Source organism: Vanessa cardui, chromosome 24 (genome assembly GCF_905220365.1).
Source record: "Vanessa cardui chromosome 24, ilVanCard2.1, whole genome shotgun sequence".
In the NCBI taxonomy this organism is placed as follows: Eukaryota; Metazoa; Arthropoda; class Insecta; order Lepidoptera; family Nymphalidae; genus Vanessa; species Vanessa cardui.
The window spans coordinates 10,756,866-10,783,252 of NC_061146.1; the positions used below are offsets into that span (position 1 = coordinate 10,756,866).

Below are 26,387 nucleotides of genomic sequence, written 5' to 3' on the forward strand. Positions count from 1 at the left end.
CTAGATTCCTGTTCTAATGAGCAAATGTCCTTATCAGGGGACATTATTGCTATGCCCGACAGCAAAATGCTGCAATTACGAACTTATAGGAGACCCTAGCGGAGGTTGACCTCCTTGTAAATACTAGTTGCATGGCGTTAGTCTGACTGGTTGTTCCGAAATTTTACGAAACATCTATCGTCTGAATAATTATTTACTATGATTCGTCTTACCGAATATGTATAAGGTGTTTTTTTTTAATAACTTGTAGAATAACGAGTTTATTTGTCATGTCATTGACACAAGTTTTAGTAAATTCACAGTCAAGGCCATTGTGGTTGTGTACTTATTAATTATGATATTCGAAATTGCTATATTTGAGTTTGGTGACCAGGATAGTAACTGCTATGATAGGCACCATTACGTCATCAGTTGTTTAATTGACAACGTATGGTGGCGGGAAATTGCCAAGTCATTCTCATAGTAAGTTTGTCATCAAAACGCTTTACTCGCTCTCTTACGTGATGGAAAGTTAGGGGGGGTGGTGTGGTACTCCCCGGTTCCCTGAACGCCGAGTGCGGCCAGGTCCATCGGGTTTGCCAACTAAAAAACCAGCGGTACCACGGGATCGCTTACGCATGCTACCGTGACGCGCTGACTGTCATCTTCAGACCTGTCGTGATTGCGTGTCAAATATTTTTGTCACACACAGGGCCAAACAATTAAATACAACAACAACAACAACAGCCTATAAATTTCCCACTGCTGGGCTATGGCCTCTTCTCCACGACCACGCTGTTCCAATGCAAATGTGGCAGAATTTTTATGAAATGAGATACATGCAGGTTTCGTCACGATGTTTTCCATCAACGCCGCCACATGAATATTCAGTGGTGCTTGCCTGGGTTTGAACTCGCAATCATCGGTTAAGATGCACGTATTCTAACTACTGGGCCATCTCGGCTCTCATACAATTAGATAAAATCGAATAGTTGTAATAAGATTTCATTTTATTTATTTATCGAAGAGCGTAGATAAAGAAATGTCGCGAATACTTACCTGCGGTTTAATATAGTTAAAAAATAATAATTTTGTGGTTACTAGCAAAAGTGTTTGATGTAAGTATTTTGACTCCTGATTACAGTAAATGGTCATTTTGTACCGATGTCTGTACGGTAAGATCTTTTAAACTGCTAGGGATTTTAATGCGGTTTTCATTAGTGAAGAGAGAGAAAAGCCAATAAAATTATTGGCTTTTCTAGCTGGAAAAAAAACAATGTTTTTTCTCCATTCTTCAAACAAAAACTTTTTGGGACAATTTTTTGACTCATGTTTGAAATTATTCTTGGTAACATTACTGTACCAATAATAAAGAAACTCGCAATAGTGATAGCTGGTATGTCTTTAAATATACAAACCTAACAACTCTGTTAGCACCTAATACTTCTGACTCAACATACATATATGTTGAACTTATCTTACAATTTTGGAAAAATCCGCACTAAAAAAATATTTTTGGACACTAAAAATAGGTTATACTATCTTTAAATAGTAACGCTTGCGTAATCTACATATATTATGTCATCGATAAAGATTGCCTTCAAATATTACTCGTTCCAACGCCTTATTGCTTCCAATCGTTTCAAATAACTAACATATTTAGAAGAAGACAAAGAGCTTCATTAAACTTGACTTAATACTTTCAATAGAACTGGAATACGGGAAAAATACAAAACATATAGGCATTTTGCTCTATAATTATGCCCAATTTCACAAGATAGAGGCGTTCATTAGGATAAAGTAAAGAAAGTAAAGTAACAGCCTGTAAATTTCCCAATGCTGGGATTAGGCCTCCTCTTTCATTAAGAAGGGTTGGTGAAATGCACACATGGCAGAATTTCAATGAAATTAGACACACCGAAAATAGATTCACCGCCGAGCACGAGCCACAAAGCCTTACCACCGAATAATACCTTTTGCTTAAGTAATATATGGTCACTAAAGTTATTAATTTCGACATTATCTACGAATGTCTTGTTCACGAGAACAATATATTCGTAAATAATGTCGAAATATCGAGCTCCACCGAATAACAATAAAAAAACACGGTAAATATCCCGAAATTAATAACTTTAGTAATAAAAATAACCATGTCAATTTAAAATCTAATATATGGTCATTAGTCAAGATACCCGACAACCTGCTAATTTCAGTCTCTTATTTATGACCATATATTTTGTTATAATAATCATTACCCTCTTTGTCAACGTGTGTCAGTTAAGAATGTGACCCGAAAACTTATCTGTATATAAAAATATTTCGACATTTCATATATGGGTTTATTTTGTAATAATAGCAGGTTCTTGCTAATTTTATGTTGTCGTTTTATTGTGATGTTATCGTTTGCGACCTCCCATTAGAGTTCTGTGGGCAAATGAGAAAGCCGTACGTAACGATGCCCACGTATGCGCAGCCTAGTTTAAGAACCCGCACGGCGTTTACGACATTTTCATAATTGTATGTCAATTACACTGCTATACTGCTTAACTTAAATACTCTCGAATATTATTGACAAGAAAATCTCTAGTAGTTTAAATGACACCGAAAAATATGTACTGGGATGCTTGAAGTTTTATATGAGCTTATTTAGTAAAAGTTATACATCATTGAAGAAACTTTGTTCAGTAGAAAATAGTAATAACTTTTAAACAAAACATTAGAATCGTAATTTGACCGCTACTGAACTCTTTTATTGTTGTAATACATTGAAAACTATATCGTGTTCAATATTTATTAAACCAAGCGTTTACAGAATCAGTTTAACGTGCTCTCACTAACTTACTACTCTCCAAAGGTAATCGAAAAATATAAGTTATAATTTTGTTTAAGAACTTCTAGGGGAACATAGAATCATTACTTATTTTTATAATTATTATTTATTCATTAACTATAATAATTATTTGTTAATACATATATTGTCATATTTTTTTTACATTACTTGGTGGTAGGGCTTTGTGCAAGCCCGCCTGGGTAGGTACCACCCACTCATCAGATATTCTACCGCTAAACAACAGTACGCAGTATTGTTGGGTTCCGGTTTGAAGGGTGAGTGAGCCAGTGTAACTACAGGCACAAGGGACATAGGATCTTAGTTCCCAAGGTTGGTGGTGCATTGACGATGTAAGGAATAGTTAATATTTCTTACAGCGTCATTGTCTATGGGTGATGGTGACCACTTACCATCAGGTGGCCCATATGCTCGTCCGCCAACCTATTCCATAAAAAATATGGTGTTAGTTATTTGAATCGCTTATATACATTTCGTTTCAAATTCGACGTGAAAGTTTCGTCAAAGACCGTGAAAAATAATGAAATCGAATTACTTCGACAAAGAACCGGCAGTTCTTATACAATAGACGTTTGCATCGTGAGAAATAAAACTGAGTATTGACAAATTCAGTTAAGTATCACCAATATTAATATCAAAATATACTTTATTCTAATCATAATAAATGTTAACCATTCCTTACATCAAAATTGGGAGCTATAAAAAAGCTACTGAGTTTCTTGCCGGTTCTTCTCATTAGAATCTTTATTCCGAACCGGTGGAAGCTTCATTTAATATAGTTGATATGACGATTCAAAAGTGCTTGTAAGCTTACTTATTAAGTATATTTTGATTTACATTTTAAGATTACACTTAGAAACTAGAACTCAAAATTACTACGTATTGATGTTTGATGGTATAATACAATGTCTGGGTACCGACTCTAAGTTAAGCCCTGTCACCGAGTAGAATAAAGTACAATCAGAGTAAGAAAACCTTCTTCAGTTTTCAAATTCATTCCTTTATCAAGTCTTAAGCTCATAGTACCTTTTGAATTTAGACATCAAATTGCGACGCAATATGTCATTCTCGATCGGTAAAGCAGATTATCGCTCACTTTGAGCATACGAAAATAGATCTTAAGGTGACGAACCTTTTCTTACCCCGACTGTACAAAGTAACTTATTGTATGAACAATACACAAGTAAACATTACTTTTTATCTATAAAATCAATGTAGACGGTAACCGCAGTCGCGGTAACGAACCTGTTATTTGATAAAGAGTTACACAACTTTGTGAAAGTAACGTCGCTCCGAATTTGTATCTCGTTTAAATAATCTTCTTGGTTTATTACACGGGTAATTAGAGTTACAATGCCGTTTTATTGATTAAAGCTGATACAATGGTCATTTGTTGTTTTCATAAATAATTACGTAAACAATCGTTAGTATTATGAACGAGGTAAAACTAAAATGGTAATTAGATACTAAATTCTTAAACATTTTTAGTATTTTTATCTTAATATATGAATCAAATATCTGCTTGTGAAAGTCCCGTCAAAATCGGTCCTGTCGGTCCAGAGATTACCTGGTACAAACAGCAGATAAATAAAAATTGTAAAGTGTTATTTCGTTATATATACCGTGTATATATCGAAATAACGATAACGATAATAACGATAACGAACGATTTTAATATTACAAATAGAAAGACCAATTTTATTAAATGTAGCTAAACGATTGTTTTCAATATGTGGTAGCCACTAGCTTTAAGCAGATGTAGTAAAATTCACGATCATTAACAGAACAATAAAAAAATATAACTTTATTTCGTTACTAAAATAGATACCTTCCGCCAAATAACAGTACTCAGTATTGTTGTGTTCCGGTTTGAAGGGCGAGAGAGCCAGTGTAACTACAGGCACAAGGGACATAACATCTTAGTTCCCAAGGTTGGTGGCACATTGACGATGTAAAGAATAGTTAATATTTCTTACAGCGTCATTGTCTATGGGTGATGGTGACCACTCACCACCAGGTGGTCCATATGCACGTCCGCCAACCTATATCATAAAAAAATACCTATATATTTTTTTATATCTATACTAATATAACATATTAGAAATGCGAAAGTAGCACTGTCTGTACCATCTTTATTTAGATGAAACTTGCTATGGGGATAGTTTGAGTTCCGGAGACGAACGAGGGCTACTTTTCTAATTCACTCCTCGAGGTTGTAAAATGGGGTTGCCAGTTTGTGTGATATAGATAAAGATTTAAAATGCACGAGTAAAGACGCAGATTATTATAACAGCTAATATAAGGAAGTCGTGAGTAACACATAATATCTATAAATAAATAAATATACAATCTGTATCGAGGTTACTGTTACAAGTTATATATCTATATTTACATATACTTTATCACCTGAATAAATGACTTATATGTGCAATTATATATGATATATGTCTTATGAGGTGCCTGGTACGTTCGGAACTTTCTCAAACATGGTGTTGCATTTGCGTGTTTAATGGTTAATTATTTAAAAAACAAAATCAAAATATACTTTATTCAAGTACTTTTGAATCTTCATTTAAAAATTATATTAAGTTAAGCTATGACCGGTTTGGAAAGTAGATTCTATCAAGAATAGCCGACAAGAAAACCAGTGGTTACTTACCCTTTTTCAACATTTAAAAATACAGTCATGTTAGTTAAATACAATATGTAATCTTATATTATAATTATAAAATGTTGGTTTACTCACGTTAACATAATCAGATCGTATAATATAGACTATAATAATCCTAAATAAACGGCCTGTCTAACAACCGTATATGTTTATTAACTAGAATTGTGGATTATTTTATTCATACATTCAAATACAAATTTTTAAGCTTTAACTTATATAGATTCTAAAAGCTCATTAAAAATTTAAAGCAATACGCATAAAATATAATTGCTATTAGGAAAATAGAAGGCGCTTGAGTACATTTATTTATTTAAGCCTCTTTAATTGCTTAGTAATAATAGTTATAAGAGAGTTATTTATCTATTTTAACTTAGGGTTTCTCCATGAGTCCTATATCTCACTCCATTTCTTTTATTCTGTTATATAACTGAGTTTTCTGTTACAAAAGCTTGAAGCTTCTCTTTTTATAATTCATCTCGCTGCTCCTTAAAATATCCCCGGGTATATAGTTGGCAGCATTACATATTACATAGGCAGGTTACTTCACAAAGTTTTACCAGCTAGATGAATTATATAAGCAATTAAGCACCTGAAAATTGTACTCCTGGTCTGAACCTGCAATCTTCAGCAGTGATATATACCTGTTCTACTTACCAGGCAGTCCTATCATTGTTAAGGACTTTTGGTTTGAAACTTTCAATTGTTTTTGTAGGTCTCACTGCAGTTGTGACGCCAAGTTTCGCGAGTGTCTCCGAAAGACTAACTCACTCGTGTCAGCGCAGATTGGCCTCACGTATTTCAACGTGTTGGGCCCGCAGTGCTTCAGGAAAACCCACCCTATCGTCCGCTGTGTGAGACGCACAAGGTTGGTACATTAATAACAAGAAGTTAATATGTTCTTAGGGATGAAACTTGTAGGAAAATAATACATGACATAGTCCCAAGTAAGGATGATGCATATATTATATAGTTTTTTATATATTATAGTTTTTATCTCCTCTCTATCTTTTTTTGAACTTACCTGTTTTCTATCTAAGCTTCTATCAAGCAAGGATGTCTGTGACAAATCGCTATAAGTGATAGGTCCGCCTTTGCGCATCATTTATCTAATACTTTGTGTTTAGCTTATGTATTCATGTTTTGTGCAATAAAGTATTTTAAAATAAATAAAATGCATAATAACTAACACTATATAAAAGTTAGATTCGGAACGAAATTTCCAAGAAAAAAAAATGGGACAAAAAAGAAAGAACGGTATAATGTTAAGTCATAATCAAGTGATAGGCTTAAATTGGTAATATTTTACTACAACTTTCGTCCTTGCCAAAATATTATATTAAAACTATGTATAGTGGAGCTAAAATTATAATCTTAGAACATATTAAGCTCGGAAATAATTATTTCCGAGTAAACTTACAGTGTTCTCAAAAGTACAATGTAAGTTTACTGATTATTACAAGCAAAATTTTTAAAACATTGAATAGTATATAGTATAATATAAACATCTAAAATACTAATAATATATTTTTAATGATTCGATATTGTTATATAAAATTAATTTTATCATTATAATGATATAGAATTCATTTCTGCATAGTATTTCAAATTAAAATTTCGTGTACATTTACGATTGTGATATACATAATCCAATTATAATTTATTTAATTTCTATTATTGTCTACAGAATAACAGGCCTCAAGTGTGAAGAATACGAATTGGATTACACGAAACCGAAAATGTGGCAATGGTTTGACAACGAAACGTATTAATAACAAAATCCCACGTGAAAAGACGTAATTAATATTCAAAATGGCTCAACGAAATTTGACCTTATTCTTTAAAGATTAAGACAAATTATAACTTTAAACTTAAGCCTTTTTAACTTATGTACCAACGATAAATCCTTTTAGATTAATAAATAAGAATCGTTTCACATCGACTGTGTAATACATAGTTATAATTTTTTGTGTATAATTGTATGTTGGTATGTTACTCAAAAATGTGTTTCATTTCGTGATAAAAAGTGTGGCCAATGACCAATGATTGTAAATATAAAGTATTCCAGACTTTTATGTCTATATCATCTTAACTTCTCCAGAAAAATACTGTTTAACAGACTCCTTAATACTTAAATATCGTTTAAAATTATTAAACTATTAAGGTATAAATAGGGCAATAAATCAAACACAACTTACGTTTATTTTTTTATATAAGAAACATCAGAATATATATAGAAACGTCACATTTAACAAATCAATAATACTATGTAATTCTAATATAAAATAAAATATTTATATAAATTATATAAGTAACAAAAACATTCCAAAAATCGTTTGAAATTGGGACATCATGATTTTTGACAATTCCTAATTTAAAAATCGATGCTATCTTTTTTTAAATGTAAAACAGAACCAGCAATATTATTTATTATTCGAAAAATTTAATTTATTAGTTTTTTTTAAATTTTACAATTAAATATGACACAAAGGTGAATTGACAAAAATCCATTACGTCCCGTTCTACGCTGAATCTACAAGTGTGATATCTATAATGTTGTGCGCAAAAATTTATCAGAAAACTGTGTATAATAGATATGTTTCCTTTATAATATTACAATATGGCGTAACGTGCAGTCCAGTCGAACACTAAATTTAACATGAACATTACAAATGGAAGAAAATACTATTTTTGGAATATCGCAAAGCTGACATGACAAATATAAATGTACCAAGTCAATTTTATATAATATACAACCTACATACATTTTTAATTATATCGTATAAGCTTGCGGTTATATTTTTGGTCTTAAAATTTCCTGACATAGTTATGTTAGCTATGCGAATTTTCCATTAATATTGAATTAATTGAATATGTTTTGATATAATGTAATGCAATATTTACTAAGTGAACGTTCTATGAAATCGCAACAAATAATTGATAATGTCTGCCATCTAGAATTGTATTGTAGTTTATTATGTAGTAATACAAAGAAATCTCACATGTAAATTTGTACAAATTGTAAATTTACAATATAAATAGATTAATTTTACAAAGTAATTCTTTGTCTTTTATTTCACAGAAGTAATAAACAAATACATGATAAGTCAAAAGTACTGAGTGTTCTAATTATAACTATTACTGGTTATTTGATTAAAAGCTGTATAAACCTGTCGTAATTCATCATCATTATTATTAAATATTAATGACATCTAATGTATAACACATACTAAGTATCGAAAGATCAAAATACGGGTGAAATATTTATAAGGACACAACGATGATACAGGGGAGTCGTTTAATTTATTTTATCATTATAATGATATAAAAATCTAAGGTAAGCTACGCCTACGAAAAACTATGAAAAATTTATATTAAGATACATATTGCTTACTGTGGTCCAGTGAATAACTAGGTTTGGACTTAGTATTAATTTCAGACTTTGGGACCTGATGCCGAGAGGAGCGGAAGAGGGATAGAAGGAGTAATTAAGAGGCTTTCCTTTTCGCTCATGGGAGGTACCATTTGAAAACAACTATATATTTGATATGGATACATGGCCCATTGAAAACATTCGTGAGCGAATATCGCCGAGTCAAATCCAGATAATTATCACTTTAACTGCATAACTTTTGTTCGTAAAACTTCGTAAGGAAACCTGCCTGAGTACACATAAACATTATGTGTGTTTTTCCACTGGAAAAATGCTGTGAAACAATCTCTAAAGCCTCCCATTCGGGATAACTCTGATTGTTACTGTTCTGGATATTTTTGCATAAATACAAATAATGATATGATGATTATTTGTAAACGGAAAGCATTGCGTACATTTAATGCCAGAAGTTTAAGCTTGATATATATCTAAGATACCCTTATTGTCAATTCCCTGGTTTTTTTCTTTCTACTTTCATTTTTTTATAATTGATCATCCGATCATTGAATGACAATACAATATAAAATCTTTAATAAACAATAAACCTTCAAAGAAAATTTTTTACGAAATCAAAAGTTAAAATTTTGTCTTAACATATTTTTTAATTTGTTACATGTAGTAAGTGTTATTAATAAAATTCAAGTTAAAATAAAAAAAAAAAATAATAAATTATAAAATAATGATAAATTATGAAATAATGATTTTTATATAATAATGATATTCAATGATCAAACTCGTCTACAATAGCTAAGCCTCTAATTTGACTAATGACTCCTGATGGACTAGATCACTTCTAGGATAGTCCAGGATTGTCCAAGGGTGAGGTGAAATTGGTGTTTTAATTTGGACCCTGGGATATAATAAAGCGTTATATTATTCTGCCATTATTAAATGCTTTTAGGATGCCAGAAGCATTTAGCTCCCACGCTTTTATAACTACGATATATTATAATCTACGTTAGGAGGCGTTTCATTTATACCTCTTTTTGATATAAACATTTATAAATTAAACAACTCAGACACACTCGAATGACGGAAACATCGAAACATTTACAAATACGTATAATAATTCACCTACGTCCTTATAATTATAATCATTAATTCAGATATTACTAAATACAATTAAAAATATTAGTACAATTGTATTTTTTTATTCTAGCGTCTAAATACACGCGTCAGCTAAAAAACAAATACTAATAAAATAAGGCAAATTGGGTACACATTACGGAGGGATTAAAATATTTACTAAATATCAGGCACTCAAATTGAAATTATGTTGTAAACGACCGCTCGTAGGTCTGGGGCATTAATCCTATGAAACAACGGAATGCTATATTCGGCTACTAATAAACAAAACGTCTATTTTATTTAAGACATATAAATCGGACTGTACTCTGACCGTAGAACGAATTAATGCATCTTACAGTTTTATAACTAAACGTATAAATGTTAGAACTGATGGAATCTTTCCAAATAATCATAAGCTGTATTAAAATAATAACAAAATTTTGCCATTGTGTAAAATATTGTATAACGGGATTACTATAATCCGATAACATTAATTAATGCAATGATTTTGGGATTATCATCATCACATGAAAGAGGTATAGTGTGGTACCATATTTGGAACGCGACAAATGCGTGGAAATGATAATTTGTAGATTTGTCACTCATGAGAGAGGCTGTCAAAATCTACTCTGTACATAAATTAAATCAACTTTCAGTCTTGATATTATCAAATACATTGACAAGGTTTTAATTGTCTTAATTGTTAGAATTAAGACAATTAAAATTAAAACCTTTTGAATTTTTCGTTTTCGGTGGTAATCAATATTATACAAATTCATATCAATTTGACAATGTTTCTTAAATACTTCGGCGAAGTTTCTTGGTTGGTATTCTATTAGTTTAATCCAGAGTTTGTTTCATTTTCATCAACGTTACACTTCAAAAATTTCTAAAACAACATATGAATAAAATTACACGCTTGCTCATTGTAAAGTCCGGTTTATACGTCAAAATAAATATTATATAAAACACAATACTATACGGGTCGCTAAATCGTCTACTCTACGACGTCCGAGTTTTATATTTTGGCAAATAAAATCATTTGGATGGATTCAATTTTGTCATTTAATTCATAAAGTCGTCGTTCCACCAAAACTGTTACCAATGATGCTATCTCCTACATCTCACGTTACTTAAAATAGCTCTATCTCTCTCATGCCTGATCGCTCTACGATGCTCTATAGATACAACATGGACTGCGTAAATTTTTCCATGAAATCATAACATAGTACGGTACAACTTAGATGTAGCGTCGGCGAAATTTGTAAAACCGATCAAATCCGAATTAAGCACACTAGCTCAAATTATCAATTTTTATTTCTTACGTGAATATGATCTTTACACGAACGTAATAACTTGTAATATCATAAGACAAAATATATTCGTCAATTTGACACGTCGATTTACATGCACTTGCTTTCTCGGATTGAACTGACGCGAGAATCTATAGCGACGAATAGCGTCGAAATGGCGCGATAGGGAGCTATTTCTATTGGTTGTGTAAATGCTACATCTAAGTTGTGTCGTACTATAAATTGTTATGTCTTTCAAATTTAAATGGATTAACAGTCCATGTTACTGCTCAAAACTGTGTACGGTGTTATCCCTTTCGTACTACCTACTTTCGTACTTTCGACTATTCGTCAATAAGTCCCTATATTTCTACCTCTAATTCGTTAGCTTACATTTCGAAGCCGTGGACCCGTTTGGTTATTTTAACAGCTCAAGAAGGATTTGGAAGATCTATAAAGTTAACACAAAAAGAATAGAAAATTCTAGAAGAATCTCTCTAGTAAATTAAATAGTTAAGAAAAAGTATAAATTGGAAGAATAGATGATTCATTATAATATAATTATATATATAATCTAAATTTTTACAATACTGTATGCAATCACTAATATGTCTGACCGTTCCATCAATGTACAATGTTTCTTATATTAGTTAAATGTATTGATAATAATTAATTGATAATAAAATGCAATATTATGTAATAAATGCATATACAAAACCTGTAAGATAATTTATTTTCGAATACATTCTAATTTTAAATGTGCTGACATATTATAATGATACACGTTTCATTAATGTATAATTTTATATAATAATAATGATTTTTTTATTTTAATGACATTAATCATAATAGTTTATAATGAACGTGTTATGTTTATTATATAATCTAACATCTACATGAAATATAAATTAAGGAGACACGATAGGATCACATATATTTATGTTATTATAACTACGTTTTCAAATACTTCTATTAATACTTTTTTTAATGACTTAAAACACTTTCAGAATAATTTTCTCAAAAAGCTAAGTAAATAATACAACAACTTAAAAGACGTCGTCGTCCAATAGATGGCGTTACTTGTAACATTTATAAAAATTGCATTTATATTTAAATTCCAAAATATTTCTTACGGAACAGATACCGTAAAATATGCCATACAAGTTAATTTTTCTTAATATTTATTCGTCAATATGACAATGTCGCCGGCCCGTCAAATGCCGCAAGCTTTTTTTAGCGAAAAGCGTATTTTGTTGTTGACCGTACACCAACATAATTATAATGCAAGTTTAATACGCCAATTATATAAATGAAGTTCTTTATTGTATATAATTCATCTTTTTTCTCAATCTTTGTTTTAAAATAATATTGTATAGCAATTTTTGCAATACTTATTTCTATTGGTATAAATTAAATACAATAATTGTAATATGTTTTGAGAGGAACGAAATAATAAATTCTATTATGATATTTCGTATACAGGCATAAAGCGGTGGCTACACAAAGTGCCGGTTCTGAGATAGAGCGAAATTGACAGTCTCCCAAGGTTGCGTGGGGTGTCAAAATACGATACTATATCAAACAGATGTCATAAACTTGGAATACACCCTTGAATATGTTTATGGCATTTTTGTTTTTAAGGATCTTTCTATAATTGTGGTGCTGGTACGGCTTTTTTTACGCTAAAGTTTGCAGACGAACATATGAGCCATTTGATGGTATGGTATCACCACTGCCCATAAATATGTGCGCTGTTAGCTGTTAGCTACACTGGCTCACTCACTCAAACCGGATCACAACTATACAAAGCGCTGTTGTCTGTCGGTAGAATATCTGATGAGTAGGTGCTACATACACAGACGGGTTTGCACAAGGCCCTACCACAAAATTACTAGGTGACTGAAGACAATCTCGCTCTATCCCAGAATTAGGGCAAACTAACTTAACCAGACTTAGGGCTTGATGTAGGGATTAATAAAGGCTCTAGGCGTAGTTTGCGGCGCAGTCGAAGAATGGAAAGCAGGCGACGGGCTCGGCGACTGAGTGCTAGAGCACGTGAAGGTTCTCGCAAGATTTGGACTTGGAGTCACGTGCCCAGACGCGCCCGAGGAGACCGCGGACCTGAGGAGAAGATTATCATAATTACACATTAAAAAATTGTATATTAACATTTGCTTCCCGCTAAAACACTGTTTTAAAAAGGAATAGATGCAATGCCCCAAATTAGTTAAGGAATGAATAATATTCCTATTCACCCCTCCTTTTAATCTTATCACTTGTGTTACGAGTCGAGATGGCCCAGTGAATAGATCGCGTGCATCTTAACCGATGATTGCGGGTTCAAACCCAGGCAAGCACCGCTGTTTCATGTGCTTAATTTGTCTTTATAATTCATCTCGTGCTCAGCGATGAAGGAAAACATCGTGAGGATGCAGGTTGCATGTGGCAAATTTCATAGAAATTCTGCCATATGTGTATTCCACCAATCCGCATTGGAACAGCGTGGTGGAATATGTTCCAAACCTTCTCCTTAAAGGGAGATGAGGCCTTTAGCCCAGTAGTGGGAATATACAGGCTGCTGTTGTTGTGTTACGAGTGACGACAATAGCCCAAATGCTCTAGATCGATTCTGCGACTTTAACATTAGGCAAAACCGACTGCGTTATTGACGCTCGATACATCATATGAGTATCTATTATGTTCTTATTACTTTATTGTGTATATATTAATTGAACTATAAAGAGAAGCAAAATGAAAGAAAATAATGCTGTTTTACACTGATTTAGATTTAGTGGTCTCGGGATTCATTTTGCATAAGAAAAGTTTGTTACAGCATCACAGTGCGAAAAATCATTATTAACTTTTATTCTTAATAAACAAGTGATTGTATTGTAAACGGTACTTCGATTAAGGTACCTTCACACTGGCAGACAGTCGCGTGCGTTTTCTGGGCGTGCTGGCCGCGGAGGCAGGTGCGGGCGCCGGCGTCACTTCCGCTTCCAGAGGCGAGCGTGCACGACTACGGTTCTTACGAGAACCGCTACGTTTTCTGAAATATTTGACAACACATACATATTATTATTTCATATATACTTACTCTTCAAGAATTAGGTAGAACACGTGTTTTCTTAACTAAAGATGTTTTTTGTTAGTGTTATCTACAGTTAACATCTACAGTATTATATTTTACTTAACTGCATACTTACAAATATATTTATAACGATACTTCTTGTTTATATATAAATAAATAGAATAATACCTTTTTATTCGAGAAATACAAGCAAATTAGTCTTATAATATTTGTCTTTTTGAGGAATATTCAGGATGATATTACAAACATATATAATTATATTTCTTAAATGTTGAAAAAGATTAACTACTGAATTTCCTGCCGGTTCTTCTCAGTAGAATCTGCTTTCCGAACCGGTGGTAGCTTCACTTAATTGTTAAATGACGATTCAAAAGGGCTTGTAAAAGCCCACTTGAATAAAGTTTATTTTGATTTCGATTTTGATTTTGTATGCCGTCCGTACCCGTAAACTTCATAATGTCGAAACGAGATCCACCAAATATACATAAAAACATGGTGAGTATCCCGTTTTAAATACTTGTAACATTCATCTAGTCATTCAATATATTGTAAAAAATTACTGAGTAATGTTTCCGTACCTGACCCGTTCAGCGTGTTGCTGCTTCAGCCTGATTTGAGTGAGCAGTCCAACGAGCAACTCGTCCACGTTGTGGTTGATGCCCACTGACGTTTCAATGAACTTGCATTCGTACGACGTCGCTAACGCTTTTCCCTCTGTAACCAGATGAACCGTCTGTTAACACCTTTACATTTTTATATGATAAACTTTCAAGGTCAAATTTTAACGTTTAACAGTATATAGCTTATTCATTTGGTATCGTATGTTATGTAAATATTATGTACTAGTAGTTGCCCGCAGCTTTGCTCGTTGTCAGGCGAAAAAAGTACCCTATGACCTTTATTGGAGTTCAAGTTTGTTTTATACCAAATTTCATTAAATTTAGGTTTGGTTCAGCGGTTTGGTCGTAACAGAGCGACATACAGACAGACAGACAGAGTTACTCTCACTTTTATAATATTAATATAGATGAGTATAAATCATAATGTTAAAATCCATCAGCTATTTAAAGAACATATTTTTTCATTAATGCGTTGGCAGATAACAAATGGCATCACCGGAGGGCACTAACTGATTAAGTTAGTGTACCTTGGAGATTAAGATGTTATGTCCCTTGTGCCTTGATTTCAAATACAAACACAACAATAATGAGTATTGCTGCTTGACGAGTGGGTGGTGAACGAGATGGCCCAGTGGTTAGAACTCTAGCATCTTAACCGATGATTCCGGGTTCAGATCCAGGCACCACTGAATATTCATGTGGTTTATTTGTGTTCATAATTCATCTCGTACTCGGCGGTGAAGGGAAATATTTTGAGGAAACCTGCATGTGTCTAATTTCATAGCAATCCGTCTCAAGTGTATTCCACTAATCCGCATTGGAACAGCGTGGTGGAATATGTTCCAAACCTTCTCCTCAAAGGGAGAGGAGGCCTTAGCAATGGGTAATTTAGAGGCTGTTGTTGTTGTTGAGTCCTTAACCAGGTCTTTTCGCAGAAGCCCTATATATCCATTCGGAACGTAAACTCCGTAAAACGTAACAATACAATCTCGCTAAAAGCAATGTTGTTTCAATTCAACGGAGCAATAAATTCGCTACAAAATGTATTAAAATATCTACAAAGCTGTGACTCGTATACATTTAATTGTATTTACATCGTATTGTAATTAAAATACATTCTCTTTAAGCTGTGATAAAAGTGCTATTTCGAACTTTAATGTGGAATTAGCCATCTCATTTTTCGAATGTAAAGCGCTGTACAGCGCTATAATTTATATTAAACAACATACCTTCAGCAATTGTATACGGTCCACAAGACATTCTGTTGTTTCTACTTTTCGATTAAAAATATGCTAAATTTCTTGCATTTTTTAAGCTTGTATTTCTGTGAAAAATTCTTAGTAGTAAAACTTATATGTAAGCATCATTGAATTTTCATGTGTATAATTTGTTTTTATAAATCATCTGAAGTGGTGGTGAAGGAAAACATCGTGGAAAAACCTACATGTGTCTAGTCAAAGCCATTCTGCTACATGTGTATTGCGCCCGTGTGGGGGAAAGAGCTCTTAATCTTTTTCCCCAGAGGGAGAAGGCCTTTGGCCAGTTGTGTTTATAGGCTGTAACTTTTTAAAACACATATAAAACAATATCACTGTAATTGAAAAGACTACTTATTTTACTTTATACTTTATTATATACCACATAGAGAAAATAAATAAATACAACACGGACACAGCCTAAATAAAAGAGGCCTATCATTTTGTGTATATACATATAAAAAAACCAATCTAATACCAATAAATACTGAACTCATACTCTAGAAAGGCAATGATATAGAATTATAAGCGTTTCATTTCGTCAAGCTCTTAGATCTTGTTCCCAATATTTTACGAAAACATTTAAGGGTTAATGTTTGTAGTTACGAGTAATCCGAATTTAAGACGGAAAGATAACTAAAATAACCAAAGCCGTCCTTATCTTATTACGTCGCCCAATCGGTTCTCTCATTCTTACACACTCATCTATCATATCTTTTGTCTTTGTTGCGCGACGAACTTTAAAGATCCACGAGTTCAAATCATAATATTTACTAGAGAAGATTAAAAGTGGTCTTCAGCTCAGAATAGTTATGTATGTTCAATGAATATTTAGTCTAAATTGCTTTTAAATGGAGGTCCCGTAACCTTGGGCCCTTTCCGCACATTTACGATGTCCCTTGTGGAAAAAATTAGGATCGGCAATCATGGAGATCGTTCTTATTTGCTTAAGCTTTGAAACTGCGATGCAATCAGTTATTCTAATAAGAGAGATAGATATCTGTGAAAGATAGATTTTATTTTATAAGAGGTTTGATACTAAGGGTCTTTCAAATGAACTCATCTTGGTTACTCCTTGTTATGATCAAAAACATTTATTAGAAAAATAATGTTTAACAGTGGTTGGAACAAGTGAGTTAATCTGTAAATGTGTGGGACATTTGCTGCTGGGCAAAGAATGCAGGTATCTTCTTGAGTAGCAGATTTGGTGTACTTTGCTGCTCAAACGCAGAGAGCAGAATTTCATCCAAAATTTGCAAGTTAAGTTTCGACCGGGAATTTAAAATTGGGGAAGTATTAGTGAAGAAATATCACCAAATCTTCTGCTCAATGAGAGAGGCGACTTTAGACAAGCAGTCAGACATTTACAGGCTTTTCTTGTAACTAGTAATGAAGTCGATTGTAAGAAAATAATTAGCTGAGTTATATTTTCGTGTCTTACTCGTACAGTGTGTTCATCTGGTGATCTTTGTGAGGAGAATTGGAATTGATTTAAATTGGAGTAACTTTTTTTTTATGTTATAGGTTGGCGGACAAGCATATGGGCCACCTGATGGTAAGTGTTCACCATCACCCATAGACAATGAAGCTGTAAGAAATATTAACTATTCCTTACATCGTCAATGTGCCACCAACCTTGGGAACTAAGATGTTATGTCCCTTGTGCCTGTAGTTACACTGGCTCACTCACCCTTCAAACCGGAACACAACAATACTGAGTCTTATTTGGCGGTAGAATAACTGATGATTGGGTGGTGCTTACCCTACCAAGAAAAACGTTATGATTGGTTCCAAATAAGAAGACATTTATCCAACATTTGGATATAAATAGATACTTTAAAATCTGGGTACCTAAACTCGTACCCACTACTAAATAATCAATTTATATTGTAATCGTAACATATATACTAATCCAATGTCTCGTACATTCCCTTCTCTTATCTCGCTGAGATTGTTAGCTCAGATATTCGGAGATGCTCTCCGCCAGTAATTCGTTCGATCAAATATTTATAAAGAAACAAATAAAAGATAAGACGGCCTTTCCATTTGAATAAATCAATGAAATCAGGGTAACGTTTATAAAATAAAAACCTACGCAAATTTACTTCGATTTAAATCATTATTGGGTAGATATATAGGTGTGTTAGAAATACTTCTTTATTCTACATTCATATTATAATTATATATTTAATTAACTCATATTTTTTAGTGTATCCGATTTCATAAAAGTGTAATCGATTTTTCATCGTCATTCGTGTGGCTTTAAATGATACAAGATGTTTTGCCTCGCAAACGGATTATAAAAAAAAACAATAGAGAGTCGCGCATGGAACGACAACAACAACAACGACAATAGGATATTTTTGTTAATTGGATTTTTAACTTCAGGACAATAATTATATACACACATACAGGATAAAAATAAATATTACTTCTGCTTGTGTATTCATTAGGCGCGAGGCATTAGGTATAAAATACTGGATCGTTTGTCTAAAGGCTTGATATAAAAGGCTACCATTTTCGAAGTTTGGGTTCAAACACCAGGCCGGCTCAAGTAAAAAGTTACCGGGTTTTTCTGTCGAAAATATCTAATACCAGCTAAAAGTGTGGAGGTACGTTCACTTATTCCTTGAACCTAAATTGTCTTTAATTCAAGTAAGATTGTAGAAAGAATAAACATTTAATCGTTAACACTTTGCAACTAAAACGTTATTTTGCTCCATAAACGATTAGAATTGTAAATTTTTGTAACGGTTGGCGAAAATATTGTATTAAAATTAAGATACCCGAGCCTCACGGAATAAATACATACAAATCAACTTAAGAAATGGTTGCTCGGTTGTATACAAATAACAATAGACTCACCAGACGTCTGCAAATGAAATAATCTTAAAAAGAATTATCGCAACATAATATTATAAACTAAACTGTGCAGTACAGCATTGTTGAGTTCAACAAGTTTGTTAAATGGAATAAAGTATTCTGATTCTGTGCTAGAGATGAGTGTCTCATAAGGTGGTAACCACCATCAGAACTGGACTTAACTAGAATTTTACCACACGGAAAGCCCTAGCTTTCCAACAAAAAAAATCAAAATCGGTCCACCCAGTAATAAGTTATGTCAAAGTTAAAGTTAAAAACCTTTATTCAAAATTGAAGTGTTTACACTTTCTTATTGATTGTCGAAAATCTACCACCGGTTCGGTACCTTCGATACCTCAGACCTGAGGAGAACCGGCGAAAGAAACTCAGCGGGATTTTTTTTATTTTTTTTTTATAATGTCAATTTACAATTTACAGTAATAAATAAATAAATATGAGGTAACTAACATAAAAAAATACAGACGAATTGATAACCTCCTCCTTTTTGAAGTCGGTTAAAAATAAGCAAATGAAATGGTTACTATTCAAGTAAAATTTAGAAGAAAGCGTTTTCGTATCGTCATTCTTTAAACACGACCACTGCTTCGGAAAGCAGCTTCCACTTAGAAGAAAAGGCAACGCATTGCAATTTTTAAATATATTTGATGTTAAAAAGTAAAAACTGAGCTTTTTGCCATTACTTCTCAGTAGAATCTGCATTCCGATGCTGTGATCGTTTTACAATTTAATCTTGTAAAATAACGAAACGGCAAAAAACTTGCTCAAATTGCTTTAAATTGAAAATAAATAAATATCCAAAACACAGAAACTACATATATAAAAAATTGTGACAAAATTTTAAGTTTGCAGTAATTGAATTACTACGTAATTCCAAAAAAACAATGACATTTTTTTACATAACATACAATCTAATATAAATCTTATGACAATTACAATAGAGTCTAAATTGTTAGAATTAATTAAAGCAAAGCAATCAAGCCTTGTAGTTACAGCATTAATCACTTTCAAAGCTTATAAATGAAAATCAATAAATTGCTTTCAGAACTGAATTTACGAATTTGCGTATGAGAATTGGGTCACGAGGTAACGTTGTATCATGCGTGCGCAAATACTGTCGGTTTGCTCGCCGATGGGCAAAGTATTGGTATTGGAGGTTATGGGAACTACTGTGGCAAAATCATTATAAATTAATTGTCCATTCAAAACATGCAGGTTGAAAAACTTGATAAGTGGAAGCATCATAGATGTTGGTAACATTAGAAATATTAACAATACCTTAAATCGGCGATGCTCTTTCAATTATGGGCCTAAGATATTATGCCCCTTGCGTCTGTAGTTACTGGGTCACTCATATTTCAAAACGAAAGAATACTTGAATGAATTATAGTAGGTCAGTGGATGTTACCTATTCAGAGGGATTTGTACAAACCCACCGAGGTAAGTTTCTGATGTTATTATTCACCCCAAGACTTGACCAGATGTGGACTAGCATCCTTTGGTTACGGTTCGGTTTACAAACCTTTGGGCTATGTGGAAATCTTTCAAGAAACGTTAGCTGCACAGGATATATTACAGTGTTCAAGTGGGTGCACAAACATAAGTGCATTATTTGTTTTTTCATGCGTGTAATCTGATTTTACGTTAAATCTAACACGACCAAGAAAAGTCCAAGAACCAATGGCTTCTCATGTTTTCCAAAGTATAAAAGTATAAAAAATGCTGTCGTCCAAATTTAGTAGTGCTAATGAGGTTACTTTTTAGGCTCGGGGAATTAGACCCTCGGAATTAGCAGCGTTATAATTTATCAACAAGTAAATCAAGATGATATCATAAGATAAGTTTGACGTAGAAACTGACAACTATTTTGCCAACAACGAAAGTGCCTGCTGATTATGTACCCAGTAATGTACAAAAATATTTGACAATAAATCGACTCAGGTTTCTCTTGTCAGCATTAGAGTGAAATTTGAAAGTAATTTATACAGACTTACGCTCACAGACGAGTGTAATGTAAAATTTAATCGAATAGCACTCAAACGATAGGGTACAAGCAAGTTTTTAAGCCATAAAGACAGAAATACTTTCAGGATAAAGTAATAACGCGCGTTCTTACTTAACGAATTTTTAATTACAAAGTTCTAATTTACGAGTTAACGCTTTGTTAAAGTTTAACAGTCTGACAGTTGATTGTTAATTGCTGAAAATTGTATTTAATGGCGCGGGGTGGCAGTCATCAGAACTCATCCCGTAAAGTGTATAAATTCAAGAAAAAGACTATATTATCCTTTTTCAAAAGTATTACAATCACCCATTAAGAGTCATTGTTAAATTAATCTTCAATAGTCGTATAATAAATAGAAGTTTGGCGATTTGGTAAGCAAGTGATTTCTTCTTAAAAGAAAATCAACCTGCCTCGTTATAATAGATGTGATGTTCCTCTATAATGTCAGTAACAAGACCCTTTAAGGTCCGGTGGGTAATTCGAAAAAGAATCATTGAGCTTTATGTGAACGAAGCACATATCATCTCTTGCTCGGCTGGTCGTGAGGTAGCCTGAATGTATCGATTGAAATTGTGGCCTATGTTTAGCCATCAACCTACACAGGGCTACTGTGCTTAATAAAGGAACAAACTTTCTTCTTTCATGGCTGAAACCTTAGATCGGACAATACTTATAAGCAGTTACATTACTTGCCAAAACATTCGTGTTTTTTTTTTAGTTTAAAATAGTGTCTTTGGACGATAAATTATTAAAACTTGAATATCTGTAGAGTTTCTGTAACACATTCTCGAAACTCACAACTAAAAATATTTGTAAAATGTCATGAAGTGATAGAATAAGTTAATATTCTTTATTCAAATACATCTAGAAACACTTTCGAATCGTCATGTAACACTGTTAAATTAAATATAAAGTTAACACCGCTTCGCAAAGTAAATTCTACGGAATAGAACTGGTAACTCATTAGCATCCTTTATCAATGTTTCTTAGACTTTAAATTTTAATAGGTCAAGTTAAGAATAGCTGAGGTATTTTATTATGGAAACGAATACCGTGCCCCAGGAACGATATATTACTATGCGAAGTCAGAAACTTGGTGTTTTTGGTTTAGTTTTTCAACTCATGTCCATACAATGATGTTTCTTTCGAAAAGATCTTTACTTTTGTGTTTATTTTAAACATAGTATTGTTGTCCACAAAATGTGGAGCAGTAAGTATACACACTTCATTAAAACATACCGAATCACAAATCAAATCAAATGAAGATATACTTTATTTAAATAGGCTTTTACAAGCACTCTTGAGTCGTCATTTAACAGCTATATTAAGTGAAGTTACCACCGGTTCGGAAAGTAAACTCTACCTAGAAGAACCGGCAATAAAATCAGAAATTACTCTTTTTCAACATTTAAAAATACAGAATGTTATCTTGCGTGGAAGTGCACAAGTATTAATTCCATGATTCTTTATCATTTGCATAATAACCGAAGTCTCGAGATCCAAGATTATAAATAGACAGAATATAAGAAGACTGCCATATTATAACTAAATAATTAATTTATTATCTTATATATCAATAACGTTACCTGTTTTTTGTCTTATTTTGATTTTTTATTATACAGCCGTAAGCCACTAACCGGCTAGGAACTTTTCTCGGCCTCTAAAATTATTATCTGTTAAATTGTAAAGATTTAATAAATTGCAATCAAGAATCTTTCATTTTTATGCATATTGCAGACTGGAGCTCTTCAAAATGAGACAATAAGCGTTTTTTTATGTGAAGCTATCGTCCGATAATCACTTGAAATAAAATCAGGTTACGCTGTTAATATTTAAGATGTTTTTTTTATGGTATAGGTTGACGGACGTTCATATAGGTCACCTGATGGTAAGTGGTCAACATCACCCATAGACAATGAAGCTGTAAGAAATACCACCAACCTTAGGAACTAAGATGTTATGTCCCTTGTGCCTATAATTACACTGGCTCATTCACCCTTCAAACTGGAACACAACAATACTGAGCACTGTTGTTTGGCGGGTAGAATAACTGCTGAGTGAGTGGTGGCCCAGACGGGTTTGCACAAAGCCCTACCACCAATTAATATTCTGTTACTGTTGCACAGAATAACAATTTCATTTCCTGTCATTGAATTATTCTTAAACGTTAATTTATTTCATCATGTATGTTGCTATCTTATACATAATATATAGCGACATCAACATCGTTCCAAGCGACTGTTCCACGACGCCTGTCGATTTTTATAATTAAATTTTCATCATGTGAATATTTTATATTTAATTAAAAACATAACAGGTGAACAAAACCTTTCATAACCAGATGTAAATGAAATTCCAAACGAGTAATATGATGTAAAAATTAAACAAGAGCAATGAAAACAAAAAAATAAGAACGAATTCTACAGTACATCTGATGTGTAAAATCTTTACATAGTACAAAAATTCGCTTACAGCTGTCTGTCCCTATGTCTGCTCAGATCTTTGAAATTACGCAACAGATTTTGATGCGGTTTTTTTTTATTACAGTGGTTGGAGTGGAAGATTGTTGTACGTAATACATCATCAATATAGTACAGAAACTGATAAATTTAAAAGTTTCTAATATGATGTCGTAAACCAACAACTTCTGTACTTTATTTATTATTGCATCTTATACACTTTCGTCCCTTTTTTCGAAATCACTGCCTCACATACGAGGAAGCGAGAGGGAAGATGTTGAACATCAAAAATATTTCTATGCGACATACTTTAGTATAGAACTTAATATGTTATATACTGTTCTATTCGGAATGATATATAGTATTTATTATGTGGTAGGTAGGTAGACTGAATGATCGATTAGATTTTAAGTGGTCACAACTGCCCATAGACAATCAAATCAAATCAAAGTAAACTTTATTCAAGTAGACTTTTACAAGCACTTTTGAATCGTCATTTTACAATTAAGTGAAGCTACCACCGGTTCGGAAAGTAGATTCTACCGAGAAGAACCGGCAAGAAACTCTGTAGTTACTCTTTTTAACATTTAAAAAATACAAAGTCATATTAGTTAACCCTCCGTATACCACGTGGAAAAAAGTTGCATCCTGCACTATGTGGGGTTTCCTATACCCCAATATAATTATATATTTTTATAGGGTATAACTTTTTAAAGTTTATTTTGTATGTATTAATATTGTTTCTGGACTATTAAGAGACAAAAATAAAATGAAAATTGTTACATATATAAATATTTTTAATATCTTTAGGCATTTTAACAAAAATAGTACTTTTTTACGAATTAAGAGAAGACCATCTTCTTTGGCTTAGTCTTATAAAAAAAACTTTAAGTAATAACTTCTTATTGCCCTTTATTTCAGGGCCTGACAAGACCAGAAACAATCCTGAGATTCCAGTTGGTTCAAATCTGCACATTTTTTCTCTATGCATATAGGTACTTTGCATCGCTCGCAACCGTACTTAGTCCTTCGATCTTTTTACCTATCGCATTTCGAACATCTTGTTACACGTCTTGGTATTTTTTTTGGTGGTTCTACAATTGTTTCAGCGAGTAAAACATGTATGCTTTCCTCCTTTGGACTTCGTGGATTATCTTTGAGGTTTCTCAGGTGCTCTTCAATTAAAGCCATTCCCAAATCACGAAGAAACTTCCGCCTATTGTTAGTTTTCCCTGCTTCAATGCCATTATTAATAAAAAACAAAACAATAAATATTTATGTATAAAAAGGTATATTTTGCATGTCATACTGCTTACCTTTTAGACGACGTCCCGAACTACGTGGGGTTTGTGACACCCTACCACACTTTGAGGGCGACCGTCCGCTATTCCTGAGATGCTATTACTAAATCACTCTTATTATGCGGTCTGGCAACGTCGCAACTCCAGCTACACGAGGTTACGTGGAATTCGCGCGGTCGTTTAAAAAGATACGACGATTTTTGCTTCGCTGGGGTTTATTAAACCCCACGTGGTGCACGGAGGGTTAATACAATTATTTAAATTAATATATCCTGATTTGAAGTCAATAGATATTAATGCCACGCATTTTTATCACCTATAAAATCTTGTTTCGAATAATATGCTTTTTTTACCGATGTATTTTTTACAAACGATTTGAATTTACGAAACGGCAATGTTAAAAATGTCAATGGCGCTGTCAGAAATATTAACCGTTCCTTACATCCTTAATGCGCCACCAACCTGGGGAATCCTTAACAACTTGGGAAGTGGGTGTTACTTACCCAGACGGTTTTGCACAGAGCCCCAAATATAGAATGAAACTTACTCTACACGTTTCAACGTTTCACATAAATGACTCGTAAGATTCCCTAAAATAACTTAAGAAATATTGATTCATATTGGGCATTTTAAGTTAACAATTAAATGTTCCCATACTAGATTTCAAAATGTTTTCTGTGGGTTGTCTATTGAATATTAATAAGACCTTTTTTGTAGCCATTTTAAAGATTTTCTTATCTTTTTTATGTACTCGTTATAATTTCAGAATTCTTTTGGATTCGATTTTGTATCGACAATTTTCCAATCAACTGCGTCAACATATCAAGCTTACCAATAAATTACAAAATACTATTATTGCTGGGCTGATGTTGAGGATAATGAAACTCACTAACTGGTTCACGATTTATTAACGAGACGGTACAATTATACGGACTGTGACGCACTTGATAAGACACTCTGTTTTTCGTATGCAATTCTTCGACTTTTATACATGATATGTGCCAAAGAATATAAGATACACAGATGTGAAATATTTTAGTCATAGAATATGTAACTTTACTAACTACTTACTTTAATACCTATGTGCATATACGGCACACTATAACGCCCACGACTATTCTTAAACTATAATTATATTCAAATTAATATTATAAATTCGAAAGTAACTCTGTTTGTCTGTCTGTCGCTCTTTCACAACCAAACCGCTGAACCGAATTTGATGAAATTTGGTGTTAAGCTAACTTGAACTCTAAGAAAGGACATAGACTACTTTTGTTCCTAAAAACATGACAACCAATATACCCTATAACACGAGCGAATTCGCGGGTAGTTCACTAGTATGAAAATAAAAGTTTCATTTCAATCAGAATCGTTTTTTTACATCCTTGTAATTTAAATTACTATGAAAAATTATAGTTATTAATTATTATTATGAAATTGATATTCTTCCATTAATTAGGTGTATGACCAATAAATCGAAGTCGTAA

The 26,387-nt window shown here is 32.8% G+C and overlaps 2 protein-coding genes across 2 annotated transcripts in view; one reads left to right on the plus strand and one right to left on the minus strand.

Moving 5' to 3' along the window:
* Window positions 1-8,551, plus strand: part of LOC124540205 — a 36,091-nt gene extending 27,540 nt beyond the window's left edge. Inside the window, exons 5-6 of the mRNA XM_047117667.1 lie at window positions 6,211-6,363; window positions 7,183-8,551. Coding sequence (XP_046973623.1) covers window positions 6,211-6,363; window positions 7,183-7,267 — 238 coding nt within the window. The 3' untranslated portion in view covers window positions 7,268-8,551. The remainder of the gene's footprint in view (window positions 1-6,210; window positions 6,364-7,182) is intronic.
* A 4,604-nt stretch (window positions 8,552-13,155) lies between these two features.
* Window positions 13,156-26,387, minus strand: part of LOC124540322 — a 147,796-nt gene continuing 134,564 nt past the window's right edge. Inside the window, exons 10-12 of the mRNA XM_047117809.1 lie at window positions 14,958-15,093; window positions 14,205-14,337; window positions 13,156-13,409 (exon numbers count right to left, since the gene is read on the minus strand). Of these exons, the coding sequence (XP_046973765.1) occupies window positions 13,335-13,409; window positions 14,205-14,337; window positions 14,958-15,093 (344 nt within the window). The 3' untranslated portion in view covers window positions 13,156-13,334. The remainder of the gene's footprint in view (window positions 13,410-14,204; window positions 14,338-14,957; window positions 15,094-26,387) is intronic.